At 38.6% G+C, this 18,210-nt stretch overlaps 2 protein-coding genes across 4 annotated transcripts; both read left to right on the forward strand.

Moving 5' to 3' along the window:
- Nucleotides 1-795: 795 nt before the first annotated feature.
- LOC126793496 (protein STICHEL-like) lies at nt 796-17,177 on the forward strand. Of its 3 annotated transcripts, none has more exons than XR_007672071.1 (7): nt 796-3,013; nt 3,181-3,397; nt 4,296-4,868; nt 5,544-6,258; nt 7,378-7,459; nt 7,551-7,768; nt 17,159-17,177. XR_007672071.1 is itself a non-coding variant. In XM_050520034.1 (6 exons), exons 1-6 carry the CDS (start codon nt 980-982, stop codon nt 7,644-7,646), a joined length of 3,717 nt encoding a protein of 1,238 aa, XP_050375991.1. In that variant the 5' UTR covers nt 796-979; the 3' UTR covers nt 7,647-7,877. The 3 variants fall into 3 exon arrangements, 1 of the variants encoding a protein (XP_050375991.1); XR_007672070.1 differs by lacking the exon at nt 17,159-17,177 and adding an exon at nt 8,014-8,113; XM_050520034.1 differs by lacking the exon at nt 17,159-17,177 and having other exon boundaries at nt 7,551-7,877.
- On the forward strand, nt 13,093-14,504 carry LOC126793497 (amino acid permease 3-like). Its single transcript, XM_050520036.1, is given in 3 exon segments — nt 13,093-13,316; nt 13,318-13,371; nt 13,373-14,504. Coding segments are annotated over 3 exon segments (1,395 nt in total). The 5' UTR covers nt 13,093-13,107.
- Nucleotides 17,178-18,210: the final 1,033 nt, after the last annotated feature.

The raw sequence follows: 18,210 nt of genomic DNA on the forward strand, positions 1-18,210 counted from the left end.
ACCTGAACCGATTTTTTTTTTTTACAAAATCAATTATTTAAATAGACCGAACCAAAAAATTTATATTCAAACCCGAACCGAGTTGAGCTTTTCTTGTCTCAGGTTAAATGCCCAGTCTTATTGGGGCCTAATCTTGCTCCACCTTAAAATTACTTTCATAGTTAAGTTGTCAATGTATCGTGACTGGAATCCAATACCTAATAACTAACTTCATAGGCAATGGTACTCTTATCACTTAAGCCATTCTATTTGGTACAAAATTTTGATAAGCAAAATTCTATTGGGTGAATACTCTGAATTTAAATAAATTAACAGCTACCTGTGTAGATTAATGCTCAAAAATCGTGGATGTACAAAATCAGAGGACAGCACTCACTCACCAAATTTCCTAAAACATAAATTGACGATGGGATCCTGTACTGTCACTACTGTGTGGATTGTAGTGATGATTCTACATTTACTTCGATTTCATTTTCAGGAACTTGTAAAAATCCCAGACTCCCAAGTCTCAAACAAGACACGACAAGAGAGTCCTCCTCACATTTCAGACAGGGAGTGTGACGCAGATCAAATTTTGGAGACCAACTTTTGAGATTTCATGGGGGGCGCCAACCATAAATCCAAAAAACCCTAAACACAAACACCCAAAAAAACCAGAGAGCAGAAAAGTGATGTGGGGGACAGTGAGAGGTCTCTGACCAGAACACAGAAACCACTTTGTCCATTTACCCAGCATCTAAAACACTTCTCTCATCTCATCTCATCTCATCTCATTCTTCACAGTGAGGATTTGAGTGCTCTGAATCAGCAGACCCAGATCTGCGAAGTGGCTGCCTTTGCTTTCCGGGTTCTCTCTGTTCTTCTCTAAAGATGCTGTCTTTACCAAGTTCCGATTAAAGGGCGCACCTTTGTTGAGAAAAGGGATGTCATTTTGTATTGGGGAAATGAGATGATGGGTTGTATATAAGAGAAAGGGGCAATGTCAGTAGCAGCAATGGGGGTGTCTGATCCGAGCCAACTCCACTTGAAGAAGGAGCTCACTCAGATTCGAAAGGCCGCCCGCCTTCTCCGCGATCCGGGGACCACTTCCTCCTGGCGCTCTCCTTTGGCTTCCTCTAGATCCGCGGCGCTTCCTTCGGGTCGCTCCACTTCTCAAAACACAACCAACAATGGCGACAACAACAACAACAACAACAACAAGAAGGTGTTCTTGTACAACTGGAAAGGCTCTTCCAAGTCGTCTAGGAATGGTGAGTTCGAGGAAGATGAGGATGAGGATGAGGAGGAGGACTATGGTGTGGAAGATGAGGATGAAGCCTCTTCACTTGCGGCCTTGAGTGTGGGTGACAGCTTGAGCCACGGAGGAGACTCAAGGAGTGATACTTGTGGAGGTCAGAGCCGGTCGTTGATGCTGCTACGGCGGAGGTACCCGAATCTCCTGCCGCCGATCAAAGATGGTGGGAAGAAAGCAAGTAAGAAAATCGAGACACATTCTCATGTTTTGTCGAAATATCAGCAGAAGGAGTTGATTCTTGGCAGGAACATGAGAAAGGGCGGCCGCGACAATGAGCAGTCTGATGACACTGAGGATTACTCTAATTCTGAGGATCTGAGGCAAATGAGAGGGGCTTCACCATTGCTGTTGAAGCTTAGGCACAAGCATTGGCCTCCTGCTTCGGCTAATGTTAGGAGGAATGATGGTAGAGTTGAGGACTCTTCTTATTGCTATAGTACTCCTGCATTGTCGACTAGTTCTTATAACAGGTATGGTGTTCGGAATCCGAGTACTGTTGGATCTTGGGATGGGACTGCAACTTCAATGAATGATGGGGATGATGAGGTTGAGGATCATTTGGATATTCCCGGTAGCAAGGGATGTGGGATTCCTTGTTATTGGTCCAAAAAGACACCTAAGCACAGAGGAATGCATGGAAGCTGTTGCTCCCCTTCGCTTTCGGATACTATAAGGAGAAAAGGAAGTGTTCTTTTGTGTGGGAGTCAGAATGTTTATCCTAGAAGACGGGGGTCCTCGTCAGGTTCTAATAAGCGGATGATTGCATCTAGAAGTGCCCAAGGTGTTCTGCCATTGCTAAACAATAGTGGTGATGGTAGGGGAGGGTCATCTATAGGAACTGGGAGGAGTGATGATGAACTTTCCACGAACTTTGGGGAGCTTGATTTAGAAGCTTTGAGTAGATTAGATGGGCGGAGATGGTCATCAAGCTGCCGAAGTCAAGAAGGCTTGGAAATTGTAACTTTCAGTGGAGTTGGGGAAGAGGGAAGCACTCCAGAGAGTGTTAGAAGTTTTAGCCAGAAGTACAAGCCGATGTTTTTCCGTGAATTGATTGGCCAGAATATTGTGGTGCAATCACTTATAAATGCTATTGGTAGGTGTAGGATTGCTCCTGTTTATCTTTTCCAGGGACCCCGTGGAACTGGAAAAACGTCAGCAGCTAGAATTTTTGCTGCTTCTTTGAATTGCCTAGCTCCAGATGAAACTAAACCCTGTGGCTACTGCAGGGAGTGCACTAAATTTATGTCTGGTAAGAATAAAGATCTATTGGAAGTTGATGGTACCAATAAGAAAGGCATTGATAAAGTTAGGTACCTATTGAGAACTTTATCCACGGCTCCCTCATCAGCATCATCAAGGTATAAGGTTTTTGTGATTGATGAGTGTCACTTATTGCCTTCTAAGACATGGTTGGCATTTCTTAAATATTTGGAAGAACCACCGCAGCGAGTTGTCTTTATATTCATTACAACTGATTTGGATAATGTTCCTCGTACTATACAATCCCGGTGTCAGAAATATCTCTTCAACAAAATCAAGGATAGTGAGATTGTGGCCAGGTTGAGGAAAATTGCTGTTGAAGAGAACTTAGATGTTGAACCAGATGCATTAGATTTGATTGCTTTGAATGCAGATGGTTCACTTCGAGATGCAGAAACTATGTTGGACCAGTTGAGTTTGCTGGGTAAAAGAATTTCAACATCTCTTGTGAATGAACTTGTGAGTTTCCTCTGCCTATAGTTTCCTGACATGGTGTAATTTAGCATGAGTTTAGCACACTGATGCAAAGTCATGGCTTGTCGAAGAAAAACAAAAGCACTAAATTTTTAGTCTAGTATTATGTTGGATATTTTCAAATCCATTAACTTGTCATTTATCTTCTGCAGGTGGGAGTTGTTTCCGATGACAAGTTACTAGAACTTTTGGAGTTAGCAATGTCATCGGACACTGCAGAAACAGTGAAAAGGGCGAGAGATTTGATGGACTCTGGGGTTGATCCCATGGTTTTGATGTCTCAATTGGCCAGCTTAATTATGGATATCATTGCTGGAACGAACAGTACTAATGATGCCAAACATGACTCCTCATATGGCGCTCAGAACTGTGAGTGTTTCCCCTTAACTTTTGACGCAGAAACACTGTTCAGTCTATTTTATAAATTAATGATTCATGACCAAATGACGAACAATCAAGTATAAGTGTATAACTGTATAAGTATATAGATCAATGTTGGTAAATGGTAACACTAATGGATTCATTCAACCATGATAAGAATACTACAACATGGCACATGGGTGAATGGATATTATGTCATGATGCTGGCATGCTGCAATCTACAAGATTCCTGTATGTGGACAATGTGGTTGGTTCCATGTCTATCTATCTGCTAGCTTAGAATAGATTTACGTATTGGCTGGTTAGAACTAGCGATCTCCTGGCTCCATTTCAAATTAAAGAATATAACGATCACGAAGAACCAAATTTGGAATCTTGTACTGATAATTAGTGTGTTAAAAGGGTAGGGCTCTATCATGCGATCCACTTGCATAGTTTCTTTCTATAACTCTTCAAGAGATACCATGGTACAAATGATTTTAAACTTTGCAATTAGTTCAAGATTGTTAGGTTCGTATTATAAAATGTTATGGATCTGATACGTGTGCCATGTTGTTATTTTCTTTGCTATTGGTTCCTCTGCTAGCATACTTCTGGTACTCTTAAATTTATTCTTTTGAAATGTTCACACCAATCTAGATTACGAAAAGTACTTGTATATCTCAGAGTGGTCAATTACATTAATAATGCTGGAGACATAAGATAGTCTCTACTAACTGTATTTATTGCGCTATAACATCATATGTTATTCTGGCTTATATTCTTTTGGCTCTTTTGCGGCTCTGGCTGATTTTTAATAATTTAATTCAGTAAATATGTTACATTTTTGTTTTGGTTTCTGTATTTACTTTTTTTTTTTCCAATTGTGGTGGTCGTTGTACTTCAGTGACTGAAGCAGAATTGGAGAGATTAAAACATGCTTTGAAGATTCTTTCGGAGGCTGAAAAACAGCTTAGGGTTTCAAGTGAGCGCTCAACATGGTTTACAGCAACTCTATTGCAACTTGGTTCAGTGCCTTCTCCAGACCTTAGTCACTCATGCAGCAGGAGGCATAGCTGCAAGACAACCGAGGATGGTTCTTCAAGTGCTTCAACTTCAAGAGAAGCTGCCACTTACAAACAAAAGTTAGATGGTCACTACATGCTTCAAAAATCAACTCAGCATACTTTTGCACACAGAGCACCGAATGACAATTCCAATCATCAGGGAGATTTGTTATCAAGAAAGAATGGGTTTGGTGTGAATACCAAGCCCTCACATGATCAGTTTGTGGATAGTGGTGCTTCAACTCCCTCGTGTGGAAATGTTATGGCTGGAAATATGGGCCTTAGATGTGTAAACTCTGAGAAGTTAAATGATGTCTGGGCACAGTGTATTGTTAAGTGTCATTCAAAGACACTGAGGCAGCTACTACATTCTCATGGAAAGCTAGTGTCTATATCTGAAGCTGAAGCTGAAGGTAACCTCTTAAGCTTCTCATGTATTCTTTTGTTGATTTGTGCATACGCATGATGAGCTATACATGACACCACCTGTTAATGTCAGACGTCGCTGCAGTGATTTTGTGTGAACAAAAATCCTTATTTGTAAATTTGACGTCGTTCTTGCAGTGACTAATTATCATTTCTGACTAGAAAATTATAGTTTATAGTTATATCCATTTGCATTCATATCGGTGATAGTTTTATATGCCATTGTGGTATATGGTATGCTTGTTCTCTCGGCTGATGATGTACAAACATGAAAGGAAGGGGAAAACCAAAAAACGAAAAAAAGAGCAACTTAGGCTTGATATTATCTCCTGTTCTAGTGTTCTACATATACATCCTCTTTGTTAGATTTCACAGTAAATGAGATGTCATGAATGTCACTGGGTGTAAAATGCTGAATTTTATAAGGATGCTTAAGCTATACGTTCCACTTTTATCAAATAAGGGGCATTGTTGCAGATAGCGTATTACTTTTAATCATACTTTAAATGATGGAGTGCCTGCCTGCCTCTGTGTTCTCTGTCTGTATATATATAGAATGTAAAATATGTGCATATATGTAAAATTAATGTGTACAAAAGTAAACCCCCCTATGCATTTCGTTTCCATTTCTTCCTTTTGATCAAACTGGCAATTATATACAGGTGTTCTGGTTGCTTATGTTGCATTTGAAGATGGAAGTATTAAGTCTAGAGCAGAAAGATTTGTGAGCAGTATCACAAATTCAATGGAAATAGTTCTCAGACGCAACATAGAGGTTAGAATTGTCCACTTGCCAGGTGGGGAGGCTTCTCTAAATGGTCCTAGTCCAGTTCACTTGCTGGAAGGTCTAAAGCAGGCAACAACTATTGCAGAACTTGTCAGGGAAAGGAAAAGAGTTGGTTCAAATGCCACGGATGGTTATTCCAATTGTTCTCTTTTTCTGGATGGGACACACAAGTCAACCTCTGATTCATCAGACTTGATCGCTGATGGCAATGCTCAAACAAGTGATACAAGAGAGAGCAGACAGGAGATCCCAATGCAGAGAATAGAATCTATCATTCGCGAGCAAAGGTTAGAAACTGCGTGGCTACAAGTTGCAGAGAAAGGCACCCCCGGTTCGTTGAGTCATTTGAAACCTGAAAAGAATCAGGTCCTGCCTCAGGATGGCATATATTACGAAGATCAGATGGAATCAATGAATTCAATGGGATTATCCTCTCAGCAATGGGATGATGGATTAAATCATGACGTAAAAATTTTGAACGCTAACAGTGGGAAGGTGGTTCAGCAGGAGCAAATTGGTAAAAGGGCTGATCGTTATCCTATGTCACCGAGTTCACTACATGAGAAGGGCAAGTCCGACAAAGATAACCTGTGAGTATTTATTTCTTGACCATATTCAATTAAAAGTTATTTTTACTCCTTGATCGAAAAAAGAAAAGCATCATGGTGGACAAACTAGATTCCTTGATATTATCCTGCACAATTTGTTATAAGCATTCTGTAGTAGTATGAACACTTCATCTTAGCTTACTGAAAACTAAGCATTACATGTTGTTTTGGTGGCATTGAAAGTCTAAACAGCAAGCACGGAAGTTTCAAGCAGAAATCGCTTAACATGAATGTTGTTGTTACTTGTTAGCATAATAATGAAAGTAGATATGAGGTTTCTAAATGGCTTTGTGACACATTGGTAGTTACAACAGTGCTATTAGTTGTGAGGGTGCTTTGGCCATTATTGAAGATATATTGGGCGGTTTCTTCTAATTGGTCGTGATATAAGGGAAAGAGTCAATACGAGTTGCTAGGGGTTTGACTTGACAATAAGAGAGCTGCGCTGCCTTCCAGTTTGATTTTTTTTTGGGGGGCGTTTCTTCTGGGGAGTTCTGTTTGTAAGTTTTTCTTTCTATATTGAAAAAAAAGAAGGAAAAATAACAATAAGAGTGCTGGTGGTGGTGGTTGTGTTCAAGATTAGGATAGTAGTGATGGTTTTGATCTGGTAGATGAGGTGGTGTTTTTAAGTGTCGACAGTAAGAGTCTTAACATTTATAAATAGGTGATGTTCAGATATGTTTTTTATATAAATTGTTGTTAGTTGTGGTTTTCAAATCCATCTTCAGTATTTTAGACACTTCATGTTATACACAGTTGCATTCCCTATTGGTGCTGAATTTTGAATAATCAGAAGTGCTAAATTTTTTTCCGAAACTATTTAATTTGCTGTAAGTGTTTAGTGCTGAATATTCAAGGCATTCATGTGCTTAGATTCCAGAGCCTTCATATTGTTGGAGGATTCTGTAATCCTAATTTGGTGCAGGATCTGTCGCTTCAATTGATGCATTCTCATGGCTTTTCTTTTTGTTTCATTTGCTGTCTATTCTAATATGTTGTTGGCAAAATTATACGGGTTATATTACTAAATGTCGAGTAGTCGTGCATCCACAGTTATTCATATCCATCATATGCACATCCTTATTCTTAGTTTTTCTATAGGGGCGATGAATCAGGGTCAGCTAGAGGAGGTTGCAGCGGATTTTTTCCTTGTTATAACACCAGGCGTCGTAAAAGAGGGAAGGTAAAAAGTTATTACATCTATACGTTTGTCTTAAAATTGGAAAACTAGCTTGACTTGAGAGCAACATCTAAAGATTTGTGCCTCTAAACAGGTAAAAGGGACCCCTATTCAACCACGGAAAGGTAGACGGTTTTCATTGTTTAGTGTGTGTGGGAAGTCAAGGAAAACAGCAGAGAAGACAAGATAATGGGAGGAGTTTTGGCTATACTGTTTCACTTGGTTACACATTTTCCTGTATTTATGTCCCCATTTGATCCATTCTTCAAAGATTCAGTGATAGGGTGATAGGGTGCTGCAGAGAATGTAAAGGTGTCTCTTTTGAACTGGTTAATCTGTGTCCATCCAATTTTTATTTAATCAATACAAATAAATTGGTAAAATCTTGAATGGATTCAAGTTGCTCCTATTCTCTTTGGAACTAGTTAATCTGTGTCCATTCATGTTATAATTTTGTTTCCAATTGAAGGTAGTTGTTTTTAATTGTTCTGTTTCAACAGAAGCATCAAGTTTATGCCTTTGTTAATTACGACTGATTGCTTAGGCCTTATGTGCAGTGGCGACGGTAGTAAGGGGTGTAGTTGAGAACACCCCAGCCCCAAGCAGAAGCATCAAAACCAGGTAAGGTTTGAAGCTGGGTGAGTAGAGTGCACCAACTCGGCTCCAAATCGAGTGTTGGTTTCATGTTCTCAAGAGCCAGCCGAGCATTTTCTCGGTCTATGTGTCTTTGTTGTAGCTCAGCCTGACGGAGCTTATTACTATCAACATTATGTTTGGTCTGATCAGACAATTTAGTCGAGTAATGTTGATAGTGGCTGCTCTTTCTCCAGGCCTGGAGAGCCTCTTTGACTGGATCACCCATCTCGATCTGCTTTTAGGGTTTTTCCCAATCAAATTGATATTCAAACACCACACCAACTTTGACACAATCAATCTCTTTTTTTCTTAATCTCTTTTCTTTCTTGAATCAATCAACGATCTAATATACGCTCTTTTATATATTACTGAAATTGAAATACTACCACAACTGAAACCCCCGATCCGATCAAACAAATATTGATCGTCGGAAATTGGAATGAGATCGGAGAAATCTCAGCTCTCCCCCGCCGATTGGAATTTGATCTGAGAAGATCTGAATCGTGTAGAACTGCAACTATGAAAGCCAAGCGGTGGGGATTCTTCCTGGGTTTGATCGATCGAGAGAAACTGAAATGACAGAGATTCAAATCAAAGTGAGAGAGAGAGAGAGAGAGAGAGAGAGAGAGAGAGAGAGAGAGAGAGAGAGCAATGATGAATTGATCAAGACAAAAGAGTAGTGAAGTGGGAAGATGATTTAGGGGCTGTAATATGACCGTTGGGTTATTACTTAGGAAGTAAGCAAATCTTATCTCTATTAATTAGCTGTATTAATTTTCTGGGCTCATCCTACTGTATTTATTTATTTTATATGTTTTTATTTATATATATATATATTTATATTCTGCCTTCGTTTGAATAAATAATAATAATAATAATAATATAACCCACTTTAAACCCAAAGCCCACCTCCACACGCGCCAAGCGCGTCAAGGACTCGCAGCCGCAGCCGGAGGAGAAGGAGCAGAAAGCGCCGCTTCTTTTGTGGTTTGATTACGATTTTGATCATGGCTGATCGAGGAGCTGGCCAAGGATAAGAAGGAGATCGAGGCATTCATCATTCATGGTGTTTCAAGCTCATGAGATAGAACTCTGATGGTTGTCAAATGTGGCAACTCTTCAGGAGACCAGTGTTTAACTATGGTGTTTCACCTGTCTTGCTTCTTATCCCTATTTAATTTTTATGGGTTATAATTCTTGTGGAATCATATGAGGTGCTTTTTCATTGTTTGTTGTTCTGAATTGTATTGGAAATTAGTGATGAGAGCAAGTTCTAACTTTTGGCAAAACTTACTTGTTTAGATTTCAGGTTGTTTTGAGTCAACTTTGTCCTTTTCAGGTGTGTAGTACTTACTCCTGTGAAGCTATTTTCCTTCCTTTATTTCACTGAAATGGTTGTCTGCTTAGAAACATGAGAATTAGTGATGGGAGTCGTTAAACAATATTGTTACGTGCATGTGGTACTTACTCTATGTTAAAGAAACATTGTTATTGATCACCTTTTGCATTCTGATCGATATGCTAGAGCCTACGGACATCAAAAACTGGTTTTCCAAGCTATGTGTACGAGTCACCTTCACTGGATGCTTCTGATGGTTTTGGAGATTCTCTTTTAGTAAACAAAGTAAATGCAAGAAGGATGGGGTTTTGGTTGAAAGCAGTAAGAGACAAAATGAAGAGGAATTAAGGAACTTAAGTATAAAGATAAGTGTCAGTAAAGAGGCTGTGGGTGAGAAGGAACAGTGAAGAGGGCTTCCAATTTGTGACAGCTCTTGGAGAGTTACTAAGCAGGCAAGCCAGCCAGTAAGTGAGGTAACTTTCTGTACGTATCTACTACCTTGTAGCTAATTTCAATAACCTGAAGCAATACATCCACAATTTGAAGATCTAATATATAGTGAAAATTAACAAAAAGATCCGATGTCCAGGAAATTGCAATAAATCAGTAGTGAACCCCAATATGGTGTACTGCATAAAGAAGTCTTAAAAGATATTATCACAGGTCTATGCCCCAATATCCCAGAAAAATACATTCTTTTCACGAGTTCAACAAGCCAAGTCACTGAACTGTATTCCAAGTTGATCATAAACGTGTCAGACAGATATGTATTTTCCTTCAAGATGATCATTGGTTGTACACCAGTTATTTCATCAAGGAAACCTCAAACTTTATCATCAACCTCATGAAAGTTTGCACTGTTCCAATCAGTTGGCAACCAATTTTTCACGAGGATGTTTCATTAGTCCTATTGTGCCTCTTAATCTGCAGAGCCTACTGACATCCGAAACTGGTTCTCAAGCAATGTTTATGACTCCATTTTTGGATACAGCTGACAGTTTTGGAGATTTTGTTTCTAGACATATAATAGATGAGAAGGATGAGGTTTCAGTTGAAAAGAGTGTGTTTGGAGGGTTTTAGTAAAGCTCCAACAATGGTATTACTGCAAAAATTGATGAGAACTCTTTAAAAGGACCACCAAATAGAGGTTAAGGAACAGTTACATTAGCAGGAAAGGATGCTGTGTTTGAAAGAATTTCCTTGGCAGACACAACAAATTTTCATCATTCTCCGGCGGCAATGATCGCTGGGAAATGGAAGTGTCCTCAGCAACGTAGGCCAAATTTGGGACCTCCTTTGAAGCAGCTTGGACTTGAGCACTGGTTTCAGAAGTCATGAAGACATAAAGCCTAAATTTGGACAATCAGATGCAGAGAGGCCAACATAATGTGAAAACTCGAGCTTTGGAGTTTGAAGGATCTTTGACATAATAGAATAATGACCTAAACAAAGCATTTCATCATTCTCCACATCTTGATGTATATTACATCAAAAGTTATAGTAATGGCTATAACTTATATCTTTAACTTGTGTATATTTTCTTGATTTATATTTAGACTGTAACTCCATGATGCAGGTATTTGCTTTTCATATTAATTGTCTATCATGTTTTATCACTTATAAATATATGCTCATTCTAATGCAGGGACGGAGTAAATGACTGTACATGCAGACTTAATATAATAATTCAAGCATCAATTACTATCTCTCTTGTGTGCTTGCAAGTTGAAGTTACTCGGTTGTATCTGCAAATGCCTATTGGTAGGTTCGCAATCGAACTGTATCTAATCCTGATGAAATGCATGTATGCGTATATGTATATATTTATGTGTTTGGGTATTCAAATTGATGTTATGTCTGTAACATTCTTGATTTGCATTATTATTAGAGTAGTGCTGACTAGACAAATTGTTAATGGCTCCAGATTTCGTTGGCAGGAACACACGATGATGACTGCAACTGAGGTGCAAGATTTCATGAACAAGCTGCATTTCATAATCTCATTTCTAGAGGTCATTGGTTGTGTTTTACCTTTCTTGCTTTCTTTAATTGCTTGTTTTTAAATTTTAACAATGGCGTTGGGAATAATAAGAACTGGAATACCTGTATGAGCCTATGAGGTGAGTAGTTGGTTTGAGTTCTAATACTGGAATTGATATGCTCATTCGTGCTAAAGGCTAGCATTGTTTCTTTTACCTGAGAATTTCAAGATTTCCTGTTGTCTTTTTATCTTCTCTTATAAGTAATTTTATCAGATTATCTAATAGTTGCAACTTTCAACCATCTGTAAGTCAATATAAGTTTCAATGTGCTCAGCATCGTTAGGTTGAAATATGGTCATTCTTGTACTGTATCTGTTTCAAAATCTTCACAATTGAAGAGAGAATAGGCTTGATATCTATTTTTTCCTCAACCTACTTCACAATACAGAATCTCACTTAAGCCCAAGAGTTTCACAAAACTTACTCTAAAGTCCTTAAAAGAGTTCCCCTGAAGGATCTGCCTAAATTGGTACAATGGAGTTAAAAACCATAGTTTGTAATAAGACGCATATAATGTCCCATATGTTGTGGTGAAAAACCTTTTTTTTCCTTTAAATTTTCTTGATACCATCTTATCAGGTACTTCCCATTCCTACCATGGATGTTATTGAAGGTGTAGAAAGTGATTTTATTCACCCTTTGGATACAAGTTTACAAATCATGTCGTAGCATTTGTGCTACCTCTATGCTACTGTTACAAAGAGAGAATAAAGTGTATTTACAGTATATCAAAACTGATATGTACTCACACCAAATAAACATCGAATTCTTAACTCATGCTACGTTAAGGCCTTGATAAATTATTGGCTCTAACAGAGTAACAGAAAGGGGCTGCACTAGGTGGTGGACTTGAAATTGCTTTATCATGTGATATTAGGATATGTGGTTTTTTTATTTTAATAGAAAAACTAATTGTCCTTGTAAAATAACAAGCTTCCTCAATGTGTTATTATGACTACAATCTGATTGCTTCCATCCTTATGATGCAGGAGAAGATGCAGTATTGAGATTTCCAGAAACTGAACTTGCTATTATTCCTGGGTATGTGCTAAATATAAATTGACACACTATAGCTCTTGCTGTTCTCGTCATAGGTTGTTGCATCCTGCCTCTGTATGGCTGTTCTCGTCCGAAGTTTCTTTTTTTGTTTTTCAATAGAGAAAGAATGTGAAGTAACTCAAATAAGTAAATCCAAAAAGCAGAAATTTACAGCTTTGCCCCACACATCTTTTTCCTAATCTAATTGGGTCTCTAGTCATTTTCGGTGAAGAAAACCAATATGAACTAGGATTTGAATAAGCCTTCTGACATTTTAACGTAAGGAGAGCCTTACGAATCCAAGTCGTAGAGGAAGTCAAATCCAAATTGGTTTTATTCATGATGCTCCATATTTGCTTATATATATACATAATCATCTTATTGTTTCCTTATTCAACTCACTAAGCAAACCATTCACTTAACTCTTCCATTCCTATTTTGCCGAAGCAGTTACTTCATTTAGCTTATGCATGTTATTACACATATTAAAAGAACGCTTGTGTTCTGTGTTGGTGTCTCTTTGTACGTAAAAGATGTTGGGTGATAACAAGAATCAGATTCTTCCGCACAACCAAGTACCTAAAGTCTCGATCAATATGCCGCCACAGGGAGGCTCCAACTGCTTTGAGTCTTTTGATGATGACGGCCGCCTCAAAAGAACCGGAACGATTTGGACTGCGAGTGCTCACATTATTACTGCTGTAGTTGGTTCTGGGGTTCTATCCCTAACTTGGGCCATAGCTCAGCTTGGATGGGTGTCTGGCCCTATTGTCATGGTCTTGTTCTCTTTGGTGACTTACTACACCAACGCTACTCTCTGAATGCTACCGCTCCGGTGATTCTGTCACTGGAAAAAGAAACTAACATGGATGTTGTTCGATCCGACCTAGGTGGAGTCAAGGTCAAGATTTGTGGATATGTTCAGTATTTAAACATCGTTGGAGTTGCCATTGGATACACTATAGCATCATCCATTAGCATGATGGCAATCAAGAGGTCTAACTGCTTCCACAAAAGAGGTGGAAATGATCCATGCCATACCAATAGCAACCCCTACATGATCGCGTTCAGTATATCACAAATCATATTCTCTCAAATTTCAAACTTTGATCAGTTGTGGTGGCTTTCCGTTGTTGCTTCAGTCATGTCTTTTACTTACTCGACGATTGGGCTTGGCCTTGGAATTGCTAAAGTTGCAGAAACTAGAACAATCATGGGAAGTATGACTGGAATAAACATTGGAACTGTGACTGAAACCGAAAAGATATGGAGGAGCTTCCAAGCTCTTGGTAATATAGCTTTGGCCTACTCTTACTCTCTTATTTTGATTGAAATTCAAGACACAGTAAGATCTCCACCATCTGAAGCCAAAACAATGAAGAAGGCCACTATAATTAGTGTTGCAACAACAACCCTTTTCTACATGCTATGTGGCTGCATGGGCTATGCTGCTTTTGGAGACTTATCCCCTGGAAACTTGCTCACTGGTTTTGGATTCTATAACCCATTTTGGCTCTTAGACATTGCCAACGTTGCTGTAGTAGTCCACCTTGTTGGTGCATACCAAGTCTACTGCCAACCCTTATTTGCTTTTGTTGAGAAAACAGCAGCGGCAAAGTACCCAGATAACGAATTCATCTCAAGAGAAATCAATATCCGAGTTCCCGGTCTTGGCTGTTGCAACCTTAACTACTTTAGATTGGTGTGGAGGACTACCTTTGTGATTGCGACCACTGTAATCTCTATGCTCCTTCCATTCTTTAACGATATGGTTGGACTTCTCGGGGCTTTCGGATTCTGGCCATTGACTGTTTACTTCCCAGTTGAGATGTACATTGTACAGAAGAAGATACCAAAGTGGAGCGCAAAATGGCTTTTCCTCCAAACCCTAAGTGCCGTTTGCCTCATTGTATCAATAGCTGCTGCTGCTGGCTCAATAGCTGGGGTGATTTCAGACCTCAAGACATATAAACCCTTCACGACCAGCTATTGATTCATCAAGAGTTAACCGGTTCCATTATTAATTTGCATTTTCTTAATCAAGGAAATAGATTTGGTGATTAGGGTCGAGTCCTAGCTAGCCTCCTCGATCTTGTTCAACCGGTGATGTATGTTGTTGTTAGTTGTTTTTTATCTGTATTTGTTGTTTTATGTAATCTTCAACTGAAGGCCGGGAAAGCTTTGGCCGTGTATGTAACAATGTATTTCTCCAAAAAAAAAAAAACGTGTTTAGTATTACAACTAAAATTTATGCTCGTAATTCAACATGTTCAACATTACATATAAATAGAAAGCAATACTGGTTTGCAATCTTTTGTTGATCATAAACGTGTCAGACAGATATGTATTTTCCTTCAAGATGATCATTGGTTGTACACCAGTTATTTCATCATGGAAAGTTCAAACTTTCTCAACGACCTCATGAAAGTTTCCACCATTCCAATCAGCTGACAACCAATTTTTCTCGAGGATGTTGCATTAGTCCATTTGAACAAGATTTCCCTGATTTTTGCAAAGAAGAGTACTTCCTCTCAATAATTTTATAAGAATCATTGTTTTTATCTTTTTTTTACCTTAAATAGTCTGACAGAATCTCCTTTTGTAGGTTCCAGGGCCTTTGGATTCCTCCACATTTGTCAGGTTTGTATATATTACTCCTAAAGCTCTTTCTTTCCAAATTACATGGCTGCTGAGAGCATATATATGTATTAGCAGTTTATTTACACAAATTTCTATATTAGGAGCAGTCTTTTATTTTTGGTCAAGAATTAGGAGCAGTCTTTAAATTGTAAATTTGTGCCTCTTAATCTTGCAGAGCCTACTGACAACCGAAACTGGTTCTCAAGCTATGTTTATGACTCTCCGTCTTTGGATAAAGCTGACGGTTTTGGAGATTTTTTTTGTAGATTATGTCTTTAATCACATTCTTTGGCTCTTTGCTTGCTCGACACTGCACCAAAGGTTTATTTTCTATTTGCTGATTTAGTTCCTTAGCCAGGTACTGTAAAACTCAGGATGAGATAATATTGATGGTGCTGCAAGAATAAGATTATAAGTTAATTGAGCTAAATTCCTAAATACCTTGCATTTGGTGGCATTTCTGTCTTTCCTTGTCAATTGTCGATTATGTGTTTAACAAAATCCTTTGCTTGTCTTGACACTGCACAAAAGGTTTCTGTTTTTGTTGCTGATTTAAAGACTGCTCCTTAGCCAGGCACTGTTAACTTCTTGGTGGAGGAAATTAATTCATGTTCTTCAACTATATTAGGTGGCAGCTGATAGATTGATGTTCTTCAACCATATATATCCTTGATTTACTTTCAGAAATCCTGAGCAACGTACTAGTCTTCATTCTACATCTGTACTCAACCTTCCAATTACATTCTGTGATCGATATTAAGTTGTCACAAAACATTATTCAAAACTCTGCATACTGATTTACTAGAACTTGTTGAATGCCAGCAACTAACATAATTATTGGATACGAAGACGGGCACACAGGCAAACATATGTAAGAAATTAAGTTGAAATTAAATGATTAGTCAGCTTAACAAGAAGCAATTATTATTTTGCATATAGTACATAACTACACTATATATGTGACCATCTGCATATGATGACCCTGCCAAGCTTATGTACTGCTGCATCAGCAGTATGTGGACCACAAGCAATAGAAGTTCCTACTCATCTTTGAAGCAACATTGTAATATCATCAATCAGATTACCGTACTGGAGAACCTGATATGCTTCTGGCTGGATGTCTGAGCTTGATTACCACAAGGCAGAGTTTCTGAGCAACTCAGGTTTCGATATGTTAACAACTCAGGTTTGAATTGAGAGGTGTAAATTCTGTAAGCAGTAAACCTGTGGTGTCTGCATTTCTCAAAATGACAAAAGACTCATTGTTTGCCTGGATCTATATGTAGTAATTTATGATCTGCAAACAGGTTAAGAGATCCCTGATATGTGTTTAAGTGGGGACACAAATTGCTCAACTACCTCTTGCAAGGATACATACCTATTGATACACCTTGAAGTACAAGAAAATAATAGAAATGAGCTACTACATGGTATCTTAATAGTCTTATTATACACACGTTTCCCTTGCGGGAAAACATGGAGTAACTAAACCAAATGCATCATATAAATTGGCTGTAGTTTTAACTTTTAAGTATTCATCAACTTCAAGTAGTATACCTTAGCTTAGGTAAAGGATAGGTGTGTAAATACCTTCCGTTTCTGTGTGATGACCAAGTTCTTACAAAATGTTCATCATCTTTGTCATGGCTTTAGTCTGTAGGTGGATAATATAACCAGATTATTGAAAAATTATATTCCTTTCTGAGTCTTCTCCCTTTCTGAAAGTCTTTTTTTTTTCCAATCAACTGCAAACATGTCTTCTCCCTTCAAATTGGTTTCTTTTGGACTAGTTGATCTGTGTCCATTTTTATTTGATCGAATAAATTGGTAAAATCTTGAATGGATTCAAGTTGTTCCTTTTCTCCTTTGAACTAGTTAATCTGTGTCCATTCAAGTTATAATTTTGTTTCCAATTGAAGGTAGTTGTTTTTTATTGTTCAGTTTCAACAGAAGCATCAAGTTTATGCCTTTGTTAATTACGACTGATTGCTTAGGCCTTATGTGCAGTGGCGACGGTAGTAAGGGGTGTAGTTGAGAACACCCCAGCCCCAAGCAGAAGCATCAAAACCAGGTAAGGTTTGAAGCTGGGTGAGTAGAGTGCACCAACTCGGCTCCAAATCGAGTGTTGGTTTCATGTTCTCAAGAGCCAGCCGAGCATTTTCTCGGTCTATGTGTCTTTGTTGTAGCTCAGCCTGACGGAGCTTATTACTATCAACATTATGTTTGGTCTGATCAGACAATTTAGTCGAGTAATGTTGATAGTGGCTGCTCTTTCTCCAGGCCTGGAGAGCCTCTTTGACTGGATCACCCATCTCGATCTGCTTTTAGGGTTTTTCCCAATCAAATTGATATTCAAACACCACACCAACTTTGACACAATCAATCTCTTTTTTTCTTAATCTCTTTTCTTTCTTGAATCAATCAACGATCTAATATACGCTCTTTTATATATTACTGAAATTGAAATACTACCACAACTGAAACCCCCAATCCGATCAAACAAATATTGATCGTCGAAAATTGGAATGAGATCGGAGAAATCTCAGCTCTCCCCCGCCGATTGGAATTTGATCTGAGAAGATCTGAATTGTGTAGAACTGCAACTATGAAAGCCCAGCGGTGGGGATTTTTCCTGGGCCAGATCGATCGAGAGAAACTGAAATGACAGAGATTCAAATGGAAATGAAAGAGAGAGAGAGAAGAGTGGCGAAGTGGGGATATGATGATGATTATATAGATTAAATTTAGGGTCTGCAATATGACCGTTGGGTAGTAACTGCGTCGAAAGTAAGCAAAGCTTATCTCTATTAAGTATTAATTAAGTTTCTGGGCTCGAAATAAATATTTCCTGTTTTTATTTATTCATTTATATCCTATTGGCTTCGTTTAAATTTAACCCCACTTCCCTCAAAGAGGGGCAAAACCCAAAGCCACCGCCACACGCGCCAAGCGCGTCAAGGCCTCTCAGCCGCAGCCGGAACCCAAATCCCACCGTCGAGGGAGCAAAAGCTTGCAATAGAACCTTTCACACATTTTCCTGCAGAATTCCGTAGCTGGCA

This window comes from Argentina anserina, chromosome 5 (genome assembly GCF_933775445.1).
Source record: "Argentina anserina chromosome 5, drPotAnse1.1, whole genome shotgun sequence".
In the NCBI taxonomy this organism is placed as follows: Eukaryota; Viridiplantae; Streptophyta; class Magnoliopsida; order Rosales; family Rosaceae; genus Argentina; species Argentina anserina.